The 17880-nt window shown below is 41.1% G+C and overlaps 1 protein-coding gene across 1 annotated transcript in view; it reads left to right on the top strand.

The window, feature by feature from the left end:
* Positions 1–16683, top strand: part of cmip (c-Maf inducing protein) — a 48612-nt gene extending 31929 nt beyond the window's left edge. Inside the window, 17 exon segments of the mRNA XM_018704006.2 lie at positions 488–550; positions 638–718; positions 1362–1465; positions 1842–1946; positions 2922–2934; positions 2936–3375; positions 4977–5042; positions 7234–7260; positions 7363–7411; positions 7576–7683; positions 7792–7908; positions 8296–8436; positions 10496–10543; positions 10694–10840; positions 10979–11084; positions 11330–11400; positions 12730–16683. Of these exon segments, the coding sequence (XP_018559522.1) occupies positions 488–550; positions 638–718; positions 1362–1465; positions 1842–1946; positions 2922–2934; positions 2936–3375; positions 4977–5042; positions 7234–7260; positions 7363–7411; positions 7576–7683; positions 7792–7908; positions 8296–8436; positions 10496–10543; positions 10694–10840; positions 10979–11084; positions 11330–11400; positions 12730–12783 (1740 nt within the window). The 3' untranslated portion in view covers positions 12784–16683.
* Positions 16684–17880: the final 1197 nt, after the last annotated feature.

Raw genomic sequence — 17880 nt, 5'->3', positions numbered from 1 at the left:
GGTAACACACTGGAGGCCGGCCTCTGGTTGTCTTGATCTTTAAACTGAGGAAAAGTATAGATCCTCCTTGTGTACTTGTTCATGCTGCTCCTGTGTTTATCTGTGTCCCTAGTTGTTGTGATCGATGGCTGTGTGTCAGTATCTGGACAGGTTATGTAGCTCACCTGTTTTTATACTCTCCTGCATCTGACAGCCCAGATATACACATCTGGCTCCCAGCCAGGGTAAATAAGAGATAGGATATGGAAATATTCATCTCTCTCTCTCTCTCTCTCTCTCCCTCCCTCCTCTCCCTCCCTCCTCTCCCTCCCTCCCTCTCTCCCTCTCCCTCTCTCTCTTTCTCTCTCTCTCCCTCTCTCTCTCTCTCTCTCTCTCACTCTGTGTGTGTGTGTGTGTGTGTGCATGTGTGTGTGCATGTGTGTGTGCGTGTGGTGTGTGTGTGTGCATGTGTGTGTGTGTGTGTGTGTGTGTGTGTGTGTGTGTTAAGGCCATTGCTCCTCTTCTGGAAAACAACCACCCACCACCTGACCTGTGCGAGTTCTTCTGTAAGGTAGGATTGTTTTAAATTGTAGTAAATTTAGAGAGTTTTAAGGATTTAAAAGTGCTTCCTGTTCATGGTTCTTCCTGTGTGTTGCAGCACTGTCGGGAACGGCCACGTTCAATGGTTGTGATTGAAGTGTTCACTCCTGTGGTCCAGAGAATCCTCAAACACAACATGGTGAGTTTAGAAGCAGGGGTCAGAGTTTTGATACCTGTTTGGTCCAGTGTCATGTTTGTTATAGTTCATGTACAAATATTATATACCCTCAATTTAACAGAAGATCAAAATTGGATCCCCACCGAAATCTTAGCTTTTTTAGTTTCTGTTAATGTTTCACTGTGAGACCTGTCAGTTTTTACTCATTAGAGTTAAACTAACCATATAAAACACATGTGTGCTATATCCTGTCAAGTGATCAATCATTTAGTGACTAAGGGAACTCACTGATTTATCAATAAAATGATTAGAAATTATAAATTCTTTCCTGGAGGAGCAGTGGCTAAGGAGGCAGCAACTATAAAGTTCAACATCTCTCAAAATTCCCCAAAGAATGAGATAAAAAAAAGATATGAAAAATAAATATCATACACATGAATACATGTGTACCATTCAATAATGGGACATAGGCAGAAAAAAATGATAATCAATGTAATGAAGGAACTTTCTGAAGAAACGCTCTTTTAGTTGTGATTATATTTACATCATCACTGACTAAACCACATAGCATCAATGGCAAACCTGATGTAATCCTCAAACTGCCTCTTGTCCTCCTATGAACTTTGGTTTGGTTTATATATCTGTTACTCTCTCTCTTTGGCAGGATTTTGGGAAGTGCCCTCGACTGCGTCTCTTCACTCAGGAGTACATCCTGGCTCTCAATGAGCTGAATGCAGGGATGGAGGTCGTTAAGAAGTTCGTCCACAGGTGAGCAACGGCTATAAAATTGTCTGATTAGGTTTAGATGTAGTCTGCACGTGTTTCATTCCACAAATTTTCACACATTTTTACCAGTTTCATATCCAAACTTTGTTCTACTCAGGACTAAAAAGCCTCTACAACATGTCAAGTCAAGTCAAGTCAAGTCAAATTTTATTTATATAGCGCCAATTCACAACAGAAGTTATCTCGAGGCACTGTTACATGTGGACTATCCATTCAAATACACACCATGAAATACTGAAGGAGAATGAGTACAGAGCTGATGGTGTAACAGATTCTGATCCTTCAGTAAATAGTTGGGCCCATCGTGTCTAACCTGTACCTGTGTGTGTGTGTGTGTGTGTGTGTCTGTGTGTTGCAGCATGCATGGGCCAACAGGGCAGTGCCCTCACCCACGTGTCCTGCCAAACCTGGTGGCAGTGTGCCTCGCTGCCATTTATTCCTGTTATGAGGAGTTCATCAACAGGTCAGTCTCACACACACACACACACACACACACACACACTGTAGCTTGCCTCACAACCTTCACATTTGTCAGTGTTTGGTTTCTCCCTCAGATCGTCCTCTTACCTTTTCCACTTGTGTCCAGACAACTTGTTTATCTGACCACTGCAGTTTGAGCAGCTCAGATCTGTCAGGCCTGAAGGTCAACAACATGGAAAGCTAGACAAGCTACAGCTCCCCTGGAGCTTCATAGCGCTGTGCTGCTGGTATACAAAACTGCTATCTCAGTGCATTCTCTCTCTCTCTCTGTACTGAATGACAATGTATGTACATTGTATGTACATTCCTGACAAAAAATTGAGTGAAATGTGAGTAAAAGCTGTTTTTATGTTGTTGTTACACTAGTTCACTCTATGGTGGTTTATTTCTTCACAGTGCTGATATGTTAATATTTCACACTTACTAGGTTCTAGACATGTATATTGTTATTTACTTACATTATTTCAGTAATGTGAAATAATCAGTCGTTGTGAAACAATAGAAATACAGGGTTTCATTATTGTCAACAGATTTACATGTCATGGTCCATTTGAGAAAACATTTCAGAGATGAAGCAGTTTTCCATCACAGCATGTTTGCTTTCCAATCGACCTCATCCCAGTGATTTATATTTAAATGGTCATAACTGTTTCTTGTGTGTTCTGTAGGGGCTCTTTGTTGACTGCAGATCTATAGCATCGGTTATCTTTGCTCATTAGTGTCATCTTCTTAGCTTCTTTCACCCCAGAGAGAAGCACTTCTTAGCTAATTTTTCCAAAACTCCAGCACACAGAGGAACCATCACTCTGGCACCCATCTCTCTTGGCCCTCACCTCTCTTTTCTGTCCCTTTTGTCATCACTTTGTTATTTTTAGGCCTCTTGTTATACTTTAATTAACATTACTGCTGTACTTTGACACCTAATGTCTCTATGTGGTCCCCCTCTCCCCTGCTGCAGTCGGGACAACTCTCCCCAGCCTGAAGGAGATCAGAAACGGTTGCCAGCAACAGAATGACCGCAAACCGCCGATGCCGCTCCGCCTTCTGCGCCCTGAGCCTCCTACGCCACCTTCTGCCACTCTCCTCCCCCTCTCCACCAATGCCAGTCCTCCACAGCTGCCTCCCCCTACCCCCTCAAACCCCACCCCCTCCATCCCCATCTCCTCTACAACACCGTCACTGCCCCTCTCCCCTCCACCTTCCGTTGTCAACTCCAGCGAGATCTTGGTGGAGCTGGAACGAAACAACAACTCAGCCAATGTCAGGCGAAAGGGTGGGCCATCAGGGGGCGACAGCGAACCCAACCTCATCGACTGTCTGTTGGTCAGTCCGGCCGTCAACACTCTGTCCATCCAACTGCCAGCACAGGCTGACCGAGTGCTGGGCTGCTTTGCTCTCATCCTCAAGATGCTGTGAGTTTACACATAAAACTGTTACTGCTGCAGAGTGTTGGAGGAACAGTCCCACATTTTGGAGAAACTTGTTTTTCCCAGAGTCAGATAAGAAGATCAGGTTCATCTGGAGATGGAACAGGGGACTGGTAGTTTCCCCCTGTGTCCAGTCTTTGTGCTAAGCTAGGTTTAACATTTCCTGATCCTGCTTGTGTGCTGGACCCTCACACATGATATTCATCTTTTCATCTGACTCTGTGTAAAACAGCAAACAAGGCAATTTCACAAAATGTCAGGCCGCTCCCTTTAACCAGTGTTTCAGCTCTGTTGGTTACTGGTGCTGCTGTACTGGCTCTTTGGTAAAACACTACCACCTATGAAGTATAATGGACTCTGGTATGAATATAGATCACATGACAGAAAGGAGTAAAATTAAGATCATCATCTAGTGAGGACATAATGACCACTAATCCTTTCTTAAATTATTCTTTGGGATATTTTATGTCTTTATTTGATAGTATGAGTGAAGACAGATAGGAAACGTGGAGAGAGAGAGAAGGTGAGTGGTCAGTAGGGAATCGAACCAGGGACTCACTGCTCACGGCATTTGTGCCCATGTAGTACGCAGCCTAATCACCAGGCTACTGGGTCTCCCCAGTAGCAATTCTTTAAGGTGTCTGCTCAGCAGAGAGGCAGAAAACATGTTCTCACAATGTCATGATTGCTTGTACAGTACATCGACATTCTCAGTGTCTGGAAATAAACAGCAGGAACAGGTACAGAAACACCCCTTTCTGTTGTCTTTCTGTTGCTTTCACCATGAACTCTCTGTCACTCTGGTGTGACTGGAAGATTCTCAGCTTTACGTCTGTAGATGATCTGTTTACATCAGAGGAGTAATTACTGCATGTTGTGCTCAGTTTCTTTCTCATGATGTCAGGAGCCGACATGCCTAGTGACAGTATTTGAACCTTAGCCAGCTCTGCCATTAACAGAAATATGGTGTAGTCATTTACATGTAAGACACACACAGTCTCAACTAATTGTGACATGTTACTGTGTAATGTACATGCTGATACTGCCTGTGATAGAAAGGATTTTCATTAAGCTGTTAAATGTCTGTGTCTACTTTACATCTGTGCCAATTTCAAATGAAAGAAATTACACTTCAGCAACCAAGGGAGTGTCCTAGTTAGTGAAGGTGACATTATGTGAATGTGTGTGTATGCCTGAAGAACTGATCAGTGTAAATAGGTTAAACAGCCTTGATGAGTGAATGTATGAGTCCCAGTGTTGATCACAGTGTGAAAGTGGAGCAGCAGTTAGATGTGTGTGTCCTTCTGTCAGGGTACATTAACCAGGATGGCCTAAAAAGCGATAGTATTTGTGTATTTGTAACAGAGACAGTATTACTTAACTCACAGTAATGTGATGCTGCCCTAGCTTCTGTTAAACCAATGCTGCAGGTTTGCGTCATCTCAGTGCTGCTCATGTTTCAGCTGCTCCTCTGTCTTTTTCTTCTCCAGCCACACAGGTTGCACCCTCCTCTTTACATTGTTGCAACGACTCTCTTCATCTCTGTTTTCTTTCTTTTTCTTGTTCCGACTATCTGTCTCTGTCAGGTCAGACTACGACGACTGGAGACCTGCTCTGGCTAGCCTGCTGCAGCCCATCCCCTTCCCTAAAGAGTGAGTATTCACACATACAGTACACACCTCAGCTCATGCTTACACTGTAGGTAGTGACTGAGTTTTATTAATGAATTGAGTGATCTCTGTTGCTGCTGCTGAAAATAACCAAAAACAGCTTGACATCTTTGATGATTTAACATTGTCTGACTGTCCAGGTAGCAAAATTCAAATGAGAAGAGTTTATGAAAATACACTAATTACAGTAATTAAGCTTTGGAAGTAGCAGCAAGTCACAAATGACTGTTTACACATATAGACTGTTGACTACTTATCATCTGTTATAAGCTCATCATATTATTTTTCATTAAATTTCCCTCTTAGCTGAAGAACCTTTGACTTGATTGTGTGAACGTCATTCTGACACCAAACCTACACCCTCAGGAATGCCAGCGCCTCAGCCTCAGCTGGCCTTTTCAGTGAACATGCAATAGATTCATTGAGTTACACAATACATATCTTTACAATCTATACAGGCTGCTTAGTGAAAGCAGAGCAGCAGCAGCCTCAGTTCCTCATCTGTGCCAACACAGGATGCGGTGAGGCACAGTATTTAGTGTAGGTCACCCAAAATGCACAGCCACTGTAGTTACGTGTGAAACATGAAGAAAATAGAGCAAAAAAACAAAAGAGAGAAACTGAGAGATTTCATAGGATTTCTTTCATTTAGTAGATGTAAATGTCAAGTATGTCATTGACTCTGCTCTGAGAGGAGGTTGTAGTGGTAGTTGTTGAAGCTGTGACTATGTGTAGTATTAGCCTTAGTTGTGGTAGTATAGTGTATTTCAGAGGAAAGTTTTTGTGCCTCCTGACAGGGTAACTGCTGTTTCACAAAATATTAAACCCTTTTAGTCCCAGTCCAAAAACACCAGTGCAACCATAATGATAACCATAGTCATCCCAGTTCCACCCCCCCATCTCTCTCATCTCTCTCATTTTCTTCCAATCTATCACTGTCTCTAGGGATGTATACGTTTCTAGCCAGGTCCTAATGGGGCCCAGCTGCTGACGTAGGTGAGGTACCTCACCACATCTCCCGTGGGTCAAGAACTGGAGGGGCAGCATTTCTTGCCCCAGGGAGCCCACTGTAATTGGCTTTAAGCAGCCCCGAGCCTTATTTGTAATTGGCTGGCTGACTGGTGGATAACTTGTTGTTTTTACCAACACTGGGACACACCTGTTTCTCACCTGGGCCAATGTTGCCTGGTCGATGGCTTCAGGCGTCATTAGGAACAGCAACAATACTCCCGAGCACCCTGTAGCTGAAGATATAATGAGCCACATTAGTGCACCTGCAAATATGGAGACACACTGACATACTCAGATAATTTCATGCACACACTAATTAGCGTATTATATTTTATTTTCTTAATTCAAACTGAAGTGTAAGAAGATGAATTTAGCTTTGCTTGCTCATGTAGTAGCTCACACACAGCATAAATCTTTAGATTGAAAGACTCATTTGAACCTTTGAGTCCTTTGCTTTGTCATTGCACATTTATTTTGAAATCATATAGCAGATCCCAAAGTTTAAAGAAACAAATGGCAGGTTGAGATGTAGGTTAACGTGTCAAATGATGAACTGCTCATGTGCAACTTTGATTTTGAGTCATTAGTTTGTGTAACAATAGAAATTCTGTTCTGTTTAAATACATACAACGTAAGCTCCATAATGTATAGGAACGAGCTGATACAGAAAACTACACAAGAAGGAATTTAAGGGTAATTACTTAATTAAACAGATTTATGCACAGGACTATTGATATTTTTGACATTTTTGTTCAGTTTAACTGTAATTGTCCATTTCTAACCTGATTTATATCCACTATCACATAGATAAATGTAAATGTAATGATTCCCCACAGGGATCATTAAAACATCAAGTAACAAACAATCCCTAGAAATTGTACACGTTTTGAAAATGTCATAATGAGCTCTGCACTCTCTCTGAAACTTACCTCAACATGTTGACTGTATCCACCAATATAAAGTAACATTGTGCTACTGTGTCATCAGCTTAAAGCATGAAGGGAAGCTCCAACCAAAAAATGTTAAACTGACCTCCAGAAATGTTTAGATACACTGCAAACTTCGCTTCTGAGCTGTATTAGCAGAAAAGAACACATTAACCAAAGCTCAGCTGCAAGTGTTTTTGTGATATCTCACATCTGTCTTTGTCTTCCCACTCCAGGGCCCTTGCACATGCCAAATTCACAAAGTAAGTAACTCAGACATAATTAGTTGTTCTAACCAGGCTGAGTTAGATTCCAGTTTGACAACAACCTGACATTTGTGTCATGATGTTTCTCTGCCTAAACAGGGAACTAAAATATGTTATTCAGAGATTTGCGGAAGACCCAAGGCAGGAGGTGAGTGGGTGTTTGTACATGTTTACTATTGCTTGAACCGTGTAGCAGCTCCACAGCTTAGCAAAGTGTTTCAGAGATTTGACCTTAGATTGATCAACAGAAATATTGTGTGTGTGTGTGGTGTGTGTGGTGTGTGTGTGTGTTTGTGTGTTTGTGTTTTCCAGGTCCATTCCTGCCTACTCAGTGTGCGTTCAGGTAAAGATGGCTGGTTCCAGCTCTACAGTCCAGGAGGTGTGGCCTGTGATGATGATGGAGAGCTGTTTGCCAGTATGGTGAGTATACACACATATACACACACACACACACAAAAAATTCAACCTGAACTATGCGTGGTTGTGGTTGCTAAAAATGGACCGTCCCCTTCTCTTCCTCTCCTTCAGGTTCATATTCTGATGGGCTCTTGCTATAAGACCAAGAAGTTCCTCCTGTCGCTGGCAGAAAACAAGCTGGGTCCCTGCATGCTGCTGGCCCTACGAGGAAACCAAACCATGGTGGAGGTTTGCAATAAATAAATTATTAAAGGGGAGACATGTTTTAAAGAGCTGGACAAAATCAAAGCAGCAGAGGCCAGAACACTTATCCCTAGTATAAGTCAAGCCGTAAGTGCTAGACCCTGCATTTCCCGTAATGCAGGCACGTTCCTCCCTGCCTGGTAAACACCTGTGTTTTATAGATTTCACATGACCAGTATGAAACACAAGCTTTTTTTCATACATTAATAGTCCTCAAGCTCAAGCCAAGATAGCCCTCACTATGTCCTCATCAGGGTTATTTTGTCAAACTTGTTGAAGCTTCCCCATAGCCAGCAGCTCGTAATGTGTAAACTCATCATCCCATATAAAATCAGTGGACTCATTACAGTGTGTGCGTTGATGTGTATCCAGATCCTGTGTCTGATGCTGGAGTACAACATCATTGACAACAAAGACACCCAGCTTCAGATCATCTCCACCCTAGAGAGCACCCAGGTGGGCCTCCGTATGTACGAGCAGCTCTGCGACCGACAAAGAGAACTCAAAGAGCTGGTGAGTTACTGCTCCAACACACTAGTACTAAGTACTAGTTAGTCTTGTTCCAGCTTATCCCACATTTCTTGTTTCCCCACTTTCCCTGGTCAATCCAAAAATTCAAAACATACTGACAGCTAATGTTAAAGGCATAAGAAGTTAAGTACCATACATTCACTGAATAACAGAATAGGGGGAAGATACAAGGAGAAACAATGCATCATGTTTGATACCCATGCTTCCTCTATCCAAAAAAGCATCTACCACACTGTTGTAAATTAGTGCTCTCTTTGAGACGCATAAGAAGAACCCTCTACTCTCCACAATATTACAATGACATACAACTTTAAACACCAGAGCTGAGGCTTTGTTGCAATTTCAAGCTTTTAGTTTTACTTTAAAATGATCATCATCATCAGCAGCTAATAAACAAGTGTACCAGCTGATTTATGTCAGAAGCCTTAACTGTAAGTCAGAAAGAACCTATAGTAAATACATGTGCCCAAAGCTCCTGACATCAAGTAAACAGCTCTAGTTGCTTTGAAGGCTTTAGCATGTTATCTTTTTTCATCCAACAAAGGTTTATATCTACAGCAAATGCTTCTTTAAAAGGTAGAATGTTCTAATATTTACTTGTCACCTTTGTTCCACCTTTGGGTTTTTGAATGTTCACTTCATTTTGAAATGAAGCAGCATTTAGGTTTGTCTTTAATCAGCATTACAATGATATTTGACATGAGACACAAACTGAACTTTTAAATATAATTGGCTGTAGGATCTTGCTAGATTTGAAATATGAAGTCTTATTGCAGTTCCACATTATGACCTCAACCTCTTTGGTTATATTCTTCCTAATTTTTCACAGAAATCATTTTAGGATTTTTAATCTTTCCAAGACTATGTGCCCACTTAGCGTCATCTGCTGCACATTACTTTTGCGCTAAAGTCTCATTGGCTCACCTACAGCCTGTCTGATAATTTAAACCAGTTGTATTCCTCTCCTCCACCCTCATTACACCTAGAAGTTCCCACAGCTAACTGGATAATTGTCCGCTCTTGTTGCACACTTCTCGGTAAATTCCAGTATGAGTGTCAAAATTCCCAAAGCTCCTCTGGTCCTGAAAAGCTGGAACAGTAAAGATGAGACGAGTAACAGCCGTCCCAGCTCAGTCTGCATGTTTCACACACTGAGTCACAGCCACTTGACTCAGTCTGTACAACCAATCTGTTCATTTATATGTGAGGGAAGCAACCATAGAACATATATTCTGTGCCACACTCAAGCATAAAGTGGCACATAAAAAAATACAAGCCTTTTGCAGCTGTGTGGAAAAATATGCACCTGATACTTATTTATTCCACCAGTATGTTCAGCACAGTCTTCTATACTCTGACTCAGTAGCATCCTCAAATTCATGAAAGAGGATATTGTAGGTGGACTGTAACAAACGTAGCCATAAAACAATGTTTCTATGTTCATCTGTGTGTGTGTGTGTGTGTGTGTGTGTGTGTGTGTGTGTGAGAGAGAGAGAGAGAGAGAGAGGGAGGGAGAGAGAGAGAGACAGACAGACAGACATTATATTTAATACTAAATGTAGCAGTAGTCATATAATTGGGATGTATTTTTGGCATTTACAGTAACAACAATAATTATGATGTTAAATCCATCTCAGAAATAATTATAATTCATGACCTAATTTCTTTAACAAGTTGTAATGGTGCTTAAAATAAATGATTAATTTATGTCTGTGTAGTTCAAATAGCCACTGGCAAAAATCTATTTCCACAAACACCACATTTATGTCATGTAAGAAAATAAAGAAACAACCAAACAGCTGTTTGGAAGTGTGCTTTCTGTTATCTTTTTTGCCTGATTAGATTTTTCTCTCCAAATACACAAGCACACAGTGAGGGAGAATACATGGTATTTTCTTACAAACCTCATGTCCCATTTCCTCAGTCTGACATGAATGCAGCATGCCTGCAGCTGCTCACACACACCATCTGCTGTCTGAAAAGCTTCCTGCAAGGCCTTGAGCTTAGACGCCATCTTTTTTTCTGTCTGTCTTCTCCTCAGCAAAGAAAAGGAGGCCCCACCCGACTGACACTGCCCTCAAAGTCCACGGTGAGATTACACTGATACTGTCACTGCTGCGCACAAAAAGAGTTTCAACTTAGTCTGTCCTCGGTGACATCAGTTAGAAGACAGAGCATCAGAAATACTTCAGTGCTTTCGTTGTTTAAGTGCTAAATGTTTTTTCTTAATGTGCCATAGGATGCAGACCTGGCCCGCCTGTTGAGTTCAGGTTCTTTTGGGAATTTGGAGAACCTGAGCCTGGCCTTCACCAATGTCACCAGTGCCTGTGCCGAGCAGCTCATCAAGCTGCCGTCACTCAAACAGCTCAACCTCTGGTCCACACAGGTATGAACACACACAAGAAGTACTGATACAACTGTGAACAGCCCCAGAGAGATCCAAATAATGACTAGTCCAGTCTAATAGATGCATAATGTCTATAATGTCATATGTTTATCCTTTTTGTTGTCTGTCTTTTTTCAGTTTGGGGATGCAGGGCTGAGATTGTTATCTGAGCATCTGGCGTGTCTTCAGGTTCTGAATTTGTGTGAGACTCCTGTCACTGATGCCGGTCTGCTGGCTCTCAGTTGTAAGAAACTGCACAAAATGAATCCTATTATTGTATTCTGTAAAAATCTGTTTTTCTATGCACACATAGAGATATATATGCAGACCTAGTGAGAATGAGCAATGTCAAGAATGACTAGAAGACAAGCGTTACAGTGACCAAAAAAAGCAAGAACACATGGACTAGTTCAGACACGATAAATATGTAAACGTCAGCTGTTTGAAAGTGTGTAGGTTAAGTGTAGCTAACTGTAACTGTCATTTCAGCCATGAAGAGTCTGTGCAGTCTGAACATGAACAGCACCAAGCTCACAGCTGACACATATGAGGACCTCAAGGTAATACTGCTACACAACTCATACAAGTGCAAGTCATTTATTCAGGATTTATTTGAAAATGAAATGCATATATTTCTCTCAATTTCCACCTACACCCCAAAACTCTGCTTTAAAAAAACAGTGCAACCTGTATTCATGTATATTTCTGGCTATCAGATGAATATACATGCATTAACTAGTGAAGAAAATGGGGACTCAATAGTGCATTGTCACTTTGAGTTTATAGAAAAAGCTTGAATCCATAGCAGACCCCTGGTGTCTGTCATATCACACTGAAACAATTGTAGACCTACAAGATTTTGACCTCTCCAAATGGATTCCTATGGAACCTATTTGCATAATGTCAGTGCCCATCACAGAAGACTAGAGAAAACTGGTATAATTCCAATGAATTTATTCCAGTTCACTGCAATTGTAAATCGGAGTCTGTTTTTCAGTGGACAGGACGTCAGTTGAACATGCAGAAATGTGATTGGAAAAACAAGATTAATTAATATAATTAGTGTTTATTAAAAGCTGAACTAATCATTTTTATCTTAACATTGACCATGTATAATGTAGAAGTTGTCACTTGTAGTGACTGTGCAGTTCCCCTCAGCTCTGCAGAGCATTTCAGTGTCTCTCAGCTGTTTTGGGTTTATATCTTTGCAGTTTTGCTTCAGTGTCACTTTTCTCAGAAACCTTGTTTCCAGCTGCAGCTGTTTTCAGTGAAAAGCTCCAATAAACCCACTGTACTTTACCTGCCCACCAGTTAACAACTGACAGACACAGGTAGAACTAGCTGGGGAATGTAATGGAGCATTTAGTAGCTAAATATTCTGATATTTTCCTCAGGAGCTGGTGGACAGTGAATGTCAGACAGAAACACTCCAGATTCTCTCTGTTTAAATATGCTGTTGTTTGTTAACATATTCACTTCAGTAGTTATCTGTTAGTGTTGTGTGGCCAAATATTCGACTCAGGGATATCCTCATAATCTCTGTGATTATTACATAGTTCTCCTCAGGGAACTGCTTTTAATTTATTAGGAAAATGATTTTTGAAATTACAGACCTGTAAGACTCACCTCAAGTATTACCATCTTATGTTTTGGGAAACATTCATGCAGCATCTTAAAGGTGACTCTTAGCTACACTGGTTTCTGACTAGCAGATTGTCCCTGCCTCCGCTCTTTGTGTTAAGCTAAGTAATTAATGTAAATCTCAGTTTTGATCTGACTCTGGGTGAGGGGGAAACAAAAGCATATTTTTTCTGTCAGTCTCAGGATGACAGTAAGTGTATGTTTGAAAGTGCTGATGCAGTTTCCATCTGTCTGTGTCTTTTCTGCAGGCCAAACTGCCCAACTTGAAAGATGTGGATGTTCGGTATACAGAGGCCTGGTGATCAACTACACTCACATGTCCCTCATACATCACCAGAAACACACACAAATATATGCACACATTGCACACAGGCTCAGATACATAACATGAAAATTGTGCGGCGATGTTGTCTCCAGTCATCCCATCATTAGACAAGGAACTCTTTACGTCAGAGGAGCATTCGTCAGCTTCAGACGTCATCACCGACCCCTGTAGTGATGCCTAATACAAGGAAGAAACTGTCTAGTCAGTGTCAGCATCACTTTTTTCTAAGTGAAAAAACATTTATGGACCTCATCACTCCCCTTACTTCTGTCACCAATGTTCTAAGGACATTGTTTTTACCGACATGATCAGAGGACATGCAAGAACCCACCATATTGTGGCTATACTGGGACCCTCTCTCTGCCTTTATCCTTATCCTTATCCTGCTCTATCTTTCATATATGGTCTCTCAATTCCCATATTCAGTCTAAATCCAGCTCTCCAGCCATCACCCTCCCACCTCTGTGTGTCCATGTCATGAGGAAACCCTGAATCGACCCAACCCCCTCTGAGCCTTCTTCTCTTTCTCTCTCCTGCCCTCATGTGATGAAGGCTGGATTCAGCAGCTCACATTCCAGTTCTTCTCGATCTTATCCATGATGTAGCTCTCCAGACAGACATATTGAACTGTTAAGTCACTTCAGTCCTCACTCTTGTGCTCTTTGGCTTCAGTTTTTAGGGTCAGATTCTAGCTTTTTCAAGTCTTTCATTGGGTAAATGAGGTGCTACCTCTCAGAAAAGAAGAGTTGCAAGACCGTGCCTATTCCTCATATACAACACGTTCACACACAAAAAGAAAAAAAAAAGTTTTTATCAACTTGAATGAACATATTTTTCCAGACATCTGTGCTTTCATATATTGTGTGTTTCTATATAATACACGAAGATAACCCCCAGTGCTGACATTTCAGAAACATTTCAGGAGTCTGTAGGAAAGGCAAACAGTAATGGCAACATTTGTTCCTTTTTCATTTGTTTTCAGTGTACATACTGATGATCTCCCATTACTATTTAATAGGACAGTTGTGTAGCAGTAGCTTGGTGGTCTGGGACTGCCTAATATTTATAAGTTGTGTCTTTAAAACATCTTTTATTCTCTCTCTCCTGGATTTTGTCCTGACTAATGAAGTACACAGGCCCTGTTGTTTTGCACCATGTAACACATGGAGCACAAGAAGCCAACCAAGAGGGTGCCCATACAAGGATCTCTCTGTACCATGCCATGGTGATAACCTGTAGATTGGACTGAAGTAATTCTAAAGTGGACCTGTAAACAAGACCCATCACCAGCTGAGAGTTGTATATTTTCATATCCCCTGCTATTTTTTTGGCTCTTTTGTACAGACGGTTGAAGACGGTTTTGAAAAGAAGAAAGGACACTTGCCAAACACCTTCATCGAGTATAGTTTTTGTTTTATGCACTTGTTTCATCGGGCCAACATAAGTGTGGTTTTAGTACTGATTGGTGTAAGTGGAAGCTGTTGTAACCTGCCTGTGGAGAGACACTGACACCGTTTGTGTTCATATCTCCAACCCCCCATCCCACCCCCTGGGGTCTGAGTGAAGGATCACAGTGCCTCTAGTGGACCTGTGGGTCATCTATTGTTATCTTTTTTATCTTTTGTCAGAGCTCCTGTTTTAAATTGTTCTGCTGTAATGATAGAACGCCATAATACTTGGGTGACATTTTCAGGCTGTATGGATAAATTCTTCTCATCAGAGCATGAGACAAAAATATTGTACATATTCTGTCACAATGAGCTATAAGGGACAAAAGATTGGAAACAGGCACCTTTCAGCCACATCTCGGCCCATCTACATTCCCTCAAAATGTTGCCCATTTATTGTGGCAACATTTCACATGATGCGGTAACTGCCCCGATACTGCAAGTATGTCAGAAACACTTTCTTCTTTCTGTCTAGATGTGGTTTGGTTTGATTTGTCTTGTGTCAGTGGCCCCAGAAAACATAAGACAAGTCACATTTCCACCCCTTATTTCAGTCAGCCTCGCACTGACTGCATCCATCCATTTTATTTATTTATGTCGACCTCCAGAATGCTCCAGATGTTTGTTTAATCAAGGCAGGGGCTACAGCAGAGGACAGAATGCCGTCCACTTTCAGATGCTTTGTTTCCTATTTATTGAGTGCCATAACAGTTCTCTGTTTGGCCTGTAGACTCGGTTTGTGTATGGCCATCTTTGGGTCTGGCTTTAGGACCTTGTGCTCCCTTTCATATCCTTTATGATGTATATACGATTGTATATAGTCGTCTCCTCCTTTCCTCTCTTTGAACCATTTTTGAATCCCTCCCCCTTTTCTTATTCTTCATCCCTTTTCTGTTTTTTCGGCCTCCCTTCATTGGCAGGCTGCTGTTGCCTTCATCTCAATGTGTGTGTTGTTTTTTTCCACACAAAGTGCACTGTAATCTAAAATTATGTTTTCAATGCATAATATCTTTTAAGTTTCCGACGTCTTTGATATAATTACTTTAATCAAACATTTGTTTCCTGTGTTCTTGTTTAGGTTTTTTGCATGTACATGTTGCTGCGTCATCTGGTATTTCATTTTGTAATTTTGTTTTATAAAAGGTTTGAAATATAATAAAGGGTCTGATCACTATCTCACTGAGGTTAAGGACTGAAATGGAGAGACACCATCTAACTATTTTCTGATTGGTTGTTGCCAGGATCTACCTATGAGGCTATTGGTTGAGACAGTTGGGATCTGATGGATATTTTAAAAAGCCAATGCCAATACTGTTTAGACTGAAGCTGCCTCTAGCTGAGATTTCATATCAGAAAATGCAAATATTTGTTGTTTACCCAAGAATTGTGTTCTAATCCTGCCAGATAATCATATCAGAGGTGTAACATGCTGACTGGCCATTTTCACTTTAAAATAAAGTTGTTGTTTCAACACATCAGGAAACTGATAGTTCAGTTTGACTGTAAAGCAGTTTTGTTTCATGGATTGGCTTTATTAATAAATTAGATTATGCTGACCCCAGTGTCGCGTTTATCCATTTAATCTGAAGCTGCAGCCAGTAAAGGCTCAACTTCAGATCAGATGTAGGTAGGCCAATTTTGTTACCCTTGGACAAAGCCAGGCTAGGAATTTACTTTATAGCAAGCCAAGCTAACTGGCAAATAACTTTCAGACATGAGAGTGGCCTTGATCTTTTCATTTAAGTCAAAGTATCTAAGCATATTTACCAAAATGCCGAACTTTTCCTTCAAACAAGGCAGCGGTCTTGAGGAAATCCTCTTACTGAGGTGATCCACAGTTTTTAGGCCTCGATGACCTGCCACCTGTCCAAACTGTGAGCTTGGGGACCAGCATGTTGAGGTTGTAAGGGAGGGTTTTTGTTTTACTGTAGAACATCTGATGGATGAATAGAAACCTCCTCTGTTCTGTCATGTCTCTGTATCCTGTGGAGCTCACCAGCTGCTTTGCTTTCCGTTCCTGATTCCTCCCTCTTGTCTTTTATCTCTGATGTTTTTTATTAATTCTACCACGTCCAAGTTGTGTACAGCTGTGCTCAAGTCTTAACAGTTGTTATGGAAGGAACTGGATCAGATGTCATACAGACTGACAAATCTGACAGACTGAAAAAACCGACAACAACTCTATTTCCCATGATTCCTTGTAGTAAAATCTTTTTTGGCAGCTGGAAAAGGAGCGCCCATAATGTTTTATCTCTCTTTTTCAGTCTTTCTCCGCATTGATCTGCTTCTCCTGCTGGGTTATTATTATTGCTGCTGCTGCTGCTCTGTGGCTGTTGTAATAAAACTACAAAAGATCTTCAACAGGAAAAATAACAACTATGATGTTAAATAATTTCAATCAAAAATAAATTGTCTGTGAATATGTTTCAGCTGTGTGTTGCATGTGTTCTTTTTTATCTTACTATTAAGACAAACTTCTGTGTAAAACTGAATAATTATCTGCAGCTCGTCATTAAAGCAACAAACTAATTTCACTGAGCAGTGCCCTCTACAACCATGAGTGACAATTAATTCTGTTGGGCTCTGAGTCTGAGCAATGCAGCAGTTTCTATGTGCAGAAGACAAATGCTATCAATCTGTTGACCGGAGCTCCAACTGCATAGTTCCACTCATTGTAATGAAATGTTATTACCCATGATCCCTGCCTTCTGGAGCAGAAGGTGCTATGACTGTAGGAAACACACCAAATTCTGTTTCTAATCCTTGATATTTCTGTCAGTTTCCTGGCTGGATATCAGAGATGAATGCTGGTTTTTAATGACTTCTAAGTCTTTTTAACTGATATACTGTTCAGCATTACTCTGGAACCTGCTGGGCCTGCTTTCAGCAGTTTAAGCTTCTGACTATCACTGAGTTAGAGGGAGATCGTAGCTGCTCACCAAAGTTACACAGAACAACAAATGATGTTCAGGGAGCAGAATGGGAATGACAGAGGCTCCATTCTCCCTGTTACAAGTCCATGAACCATCACAATGATGCTGAAGCTGATATTTTAAGGTTAGTTACATAATGTTGCTTTGAAAGACACACGTAACACCTCCCCTTCACTAACACCAGTACTTTTTACAGTGCTATCACAGTAATTCAACACTCAGTCAGTTACTTCAGCTTTCTTTGTTATACACTTGAAAATAAATCTAAACTCAAATCAATCAAAGTACAACAAAATTCTTGTTGTAGCCAAATGGTAGTCTTACAAACGAGACTGGACTGCGACTTGTGGGTTTGATTGAGTTTATTTGCAAAGAAACTGAAGGATTAATAACACAGTAACATTTATATCAGCTCCTCAGTTGGGGGGAGGGGCAGAAGCTGGTGGTGAATCTGGATGATGAGGAGGAGGGCTAAGATGAAGAAGCAGAGCAGGAGTCACTGGTGCTGTTCAGGATGAAGACACTGAAAATGACCAAGACCATGCAAGACCATGATATAGCTCTGCTGATAACTTCCTGGAGGAAGGAGGTGTCTTTGTAACCGCTGTGTTTTTTTTGTGTTTGGTTGTATAAGTTCTATAACAAACTGACATAATTGAATATTTCAAAGAAAGATGAAACAGAGACATAGGG

Source organism: Lates calcarifer, linkage group LG10 (genome assembly GCF_001640805.2).
Source record: "Lates calcarifer isolate ASB-BC8 linkage group LG10, TLL_Latcal_v3, whole genome shotgun sequence".
In the NCBI taxonomy this organism is placed as follows: domain Eukaryota; kingdom Metazoa; phylum Chordata; class Actinopteri; family Centropomidae; genus Lates; species Lates calcarifer.
The sequence above is the reverse complement of the archived record's forward strand: the minus strand, read 5'-3'. Positions and strand labels throughout refer to the sequence as shown.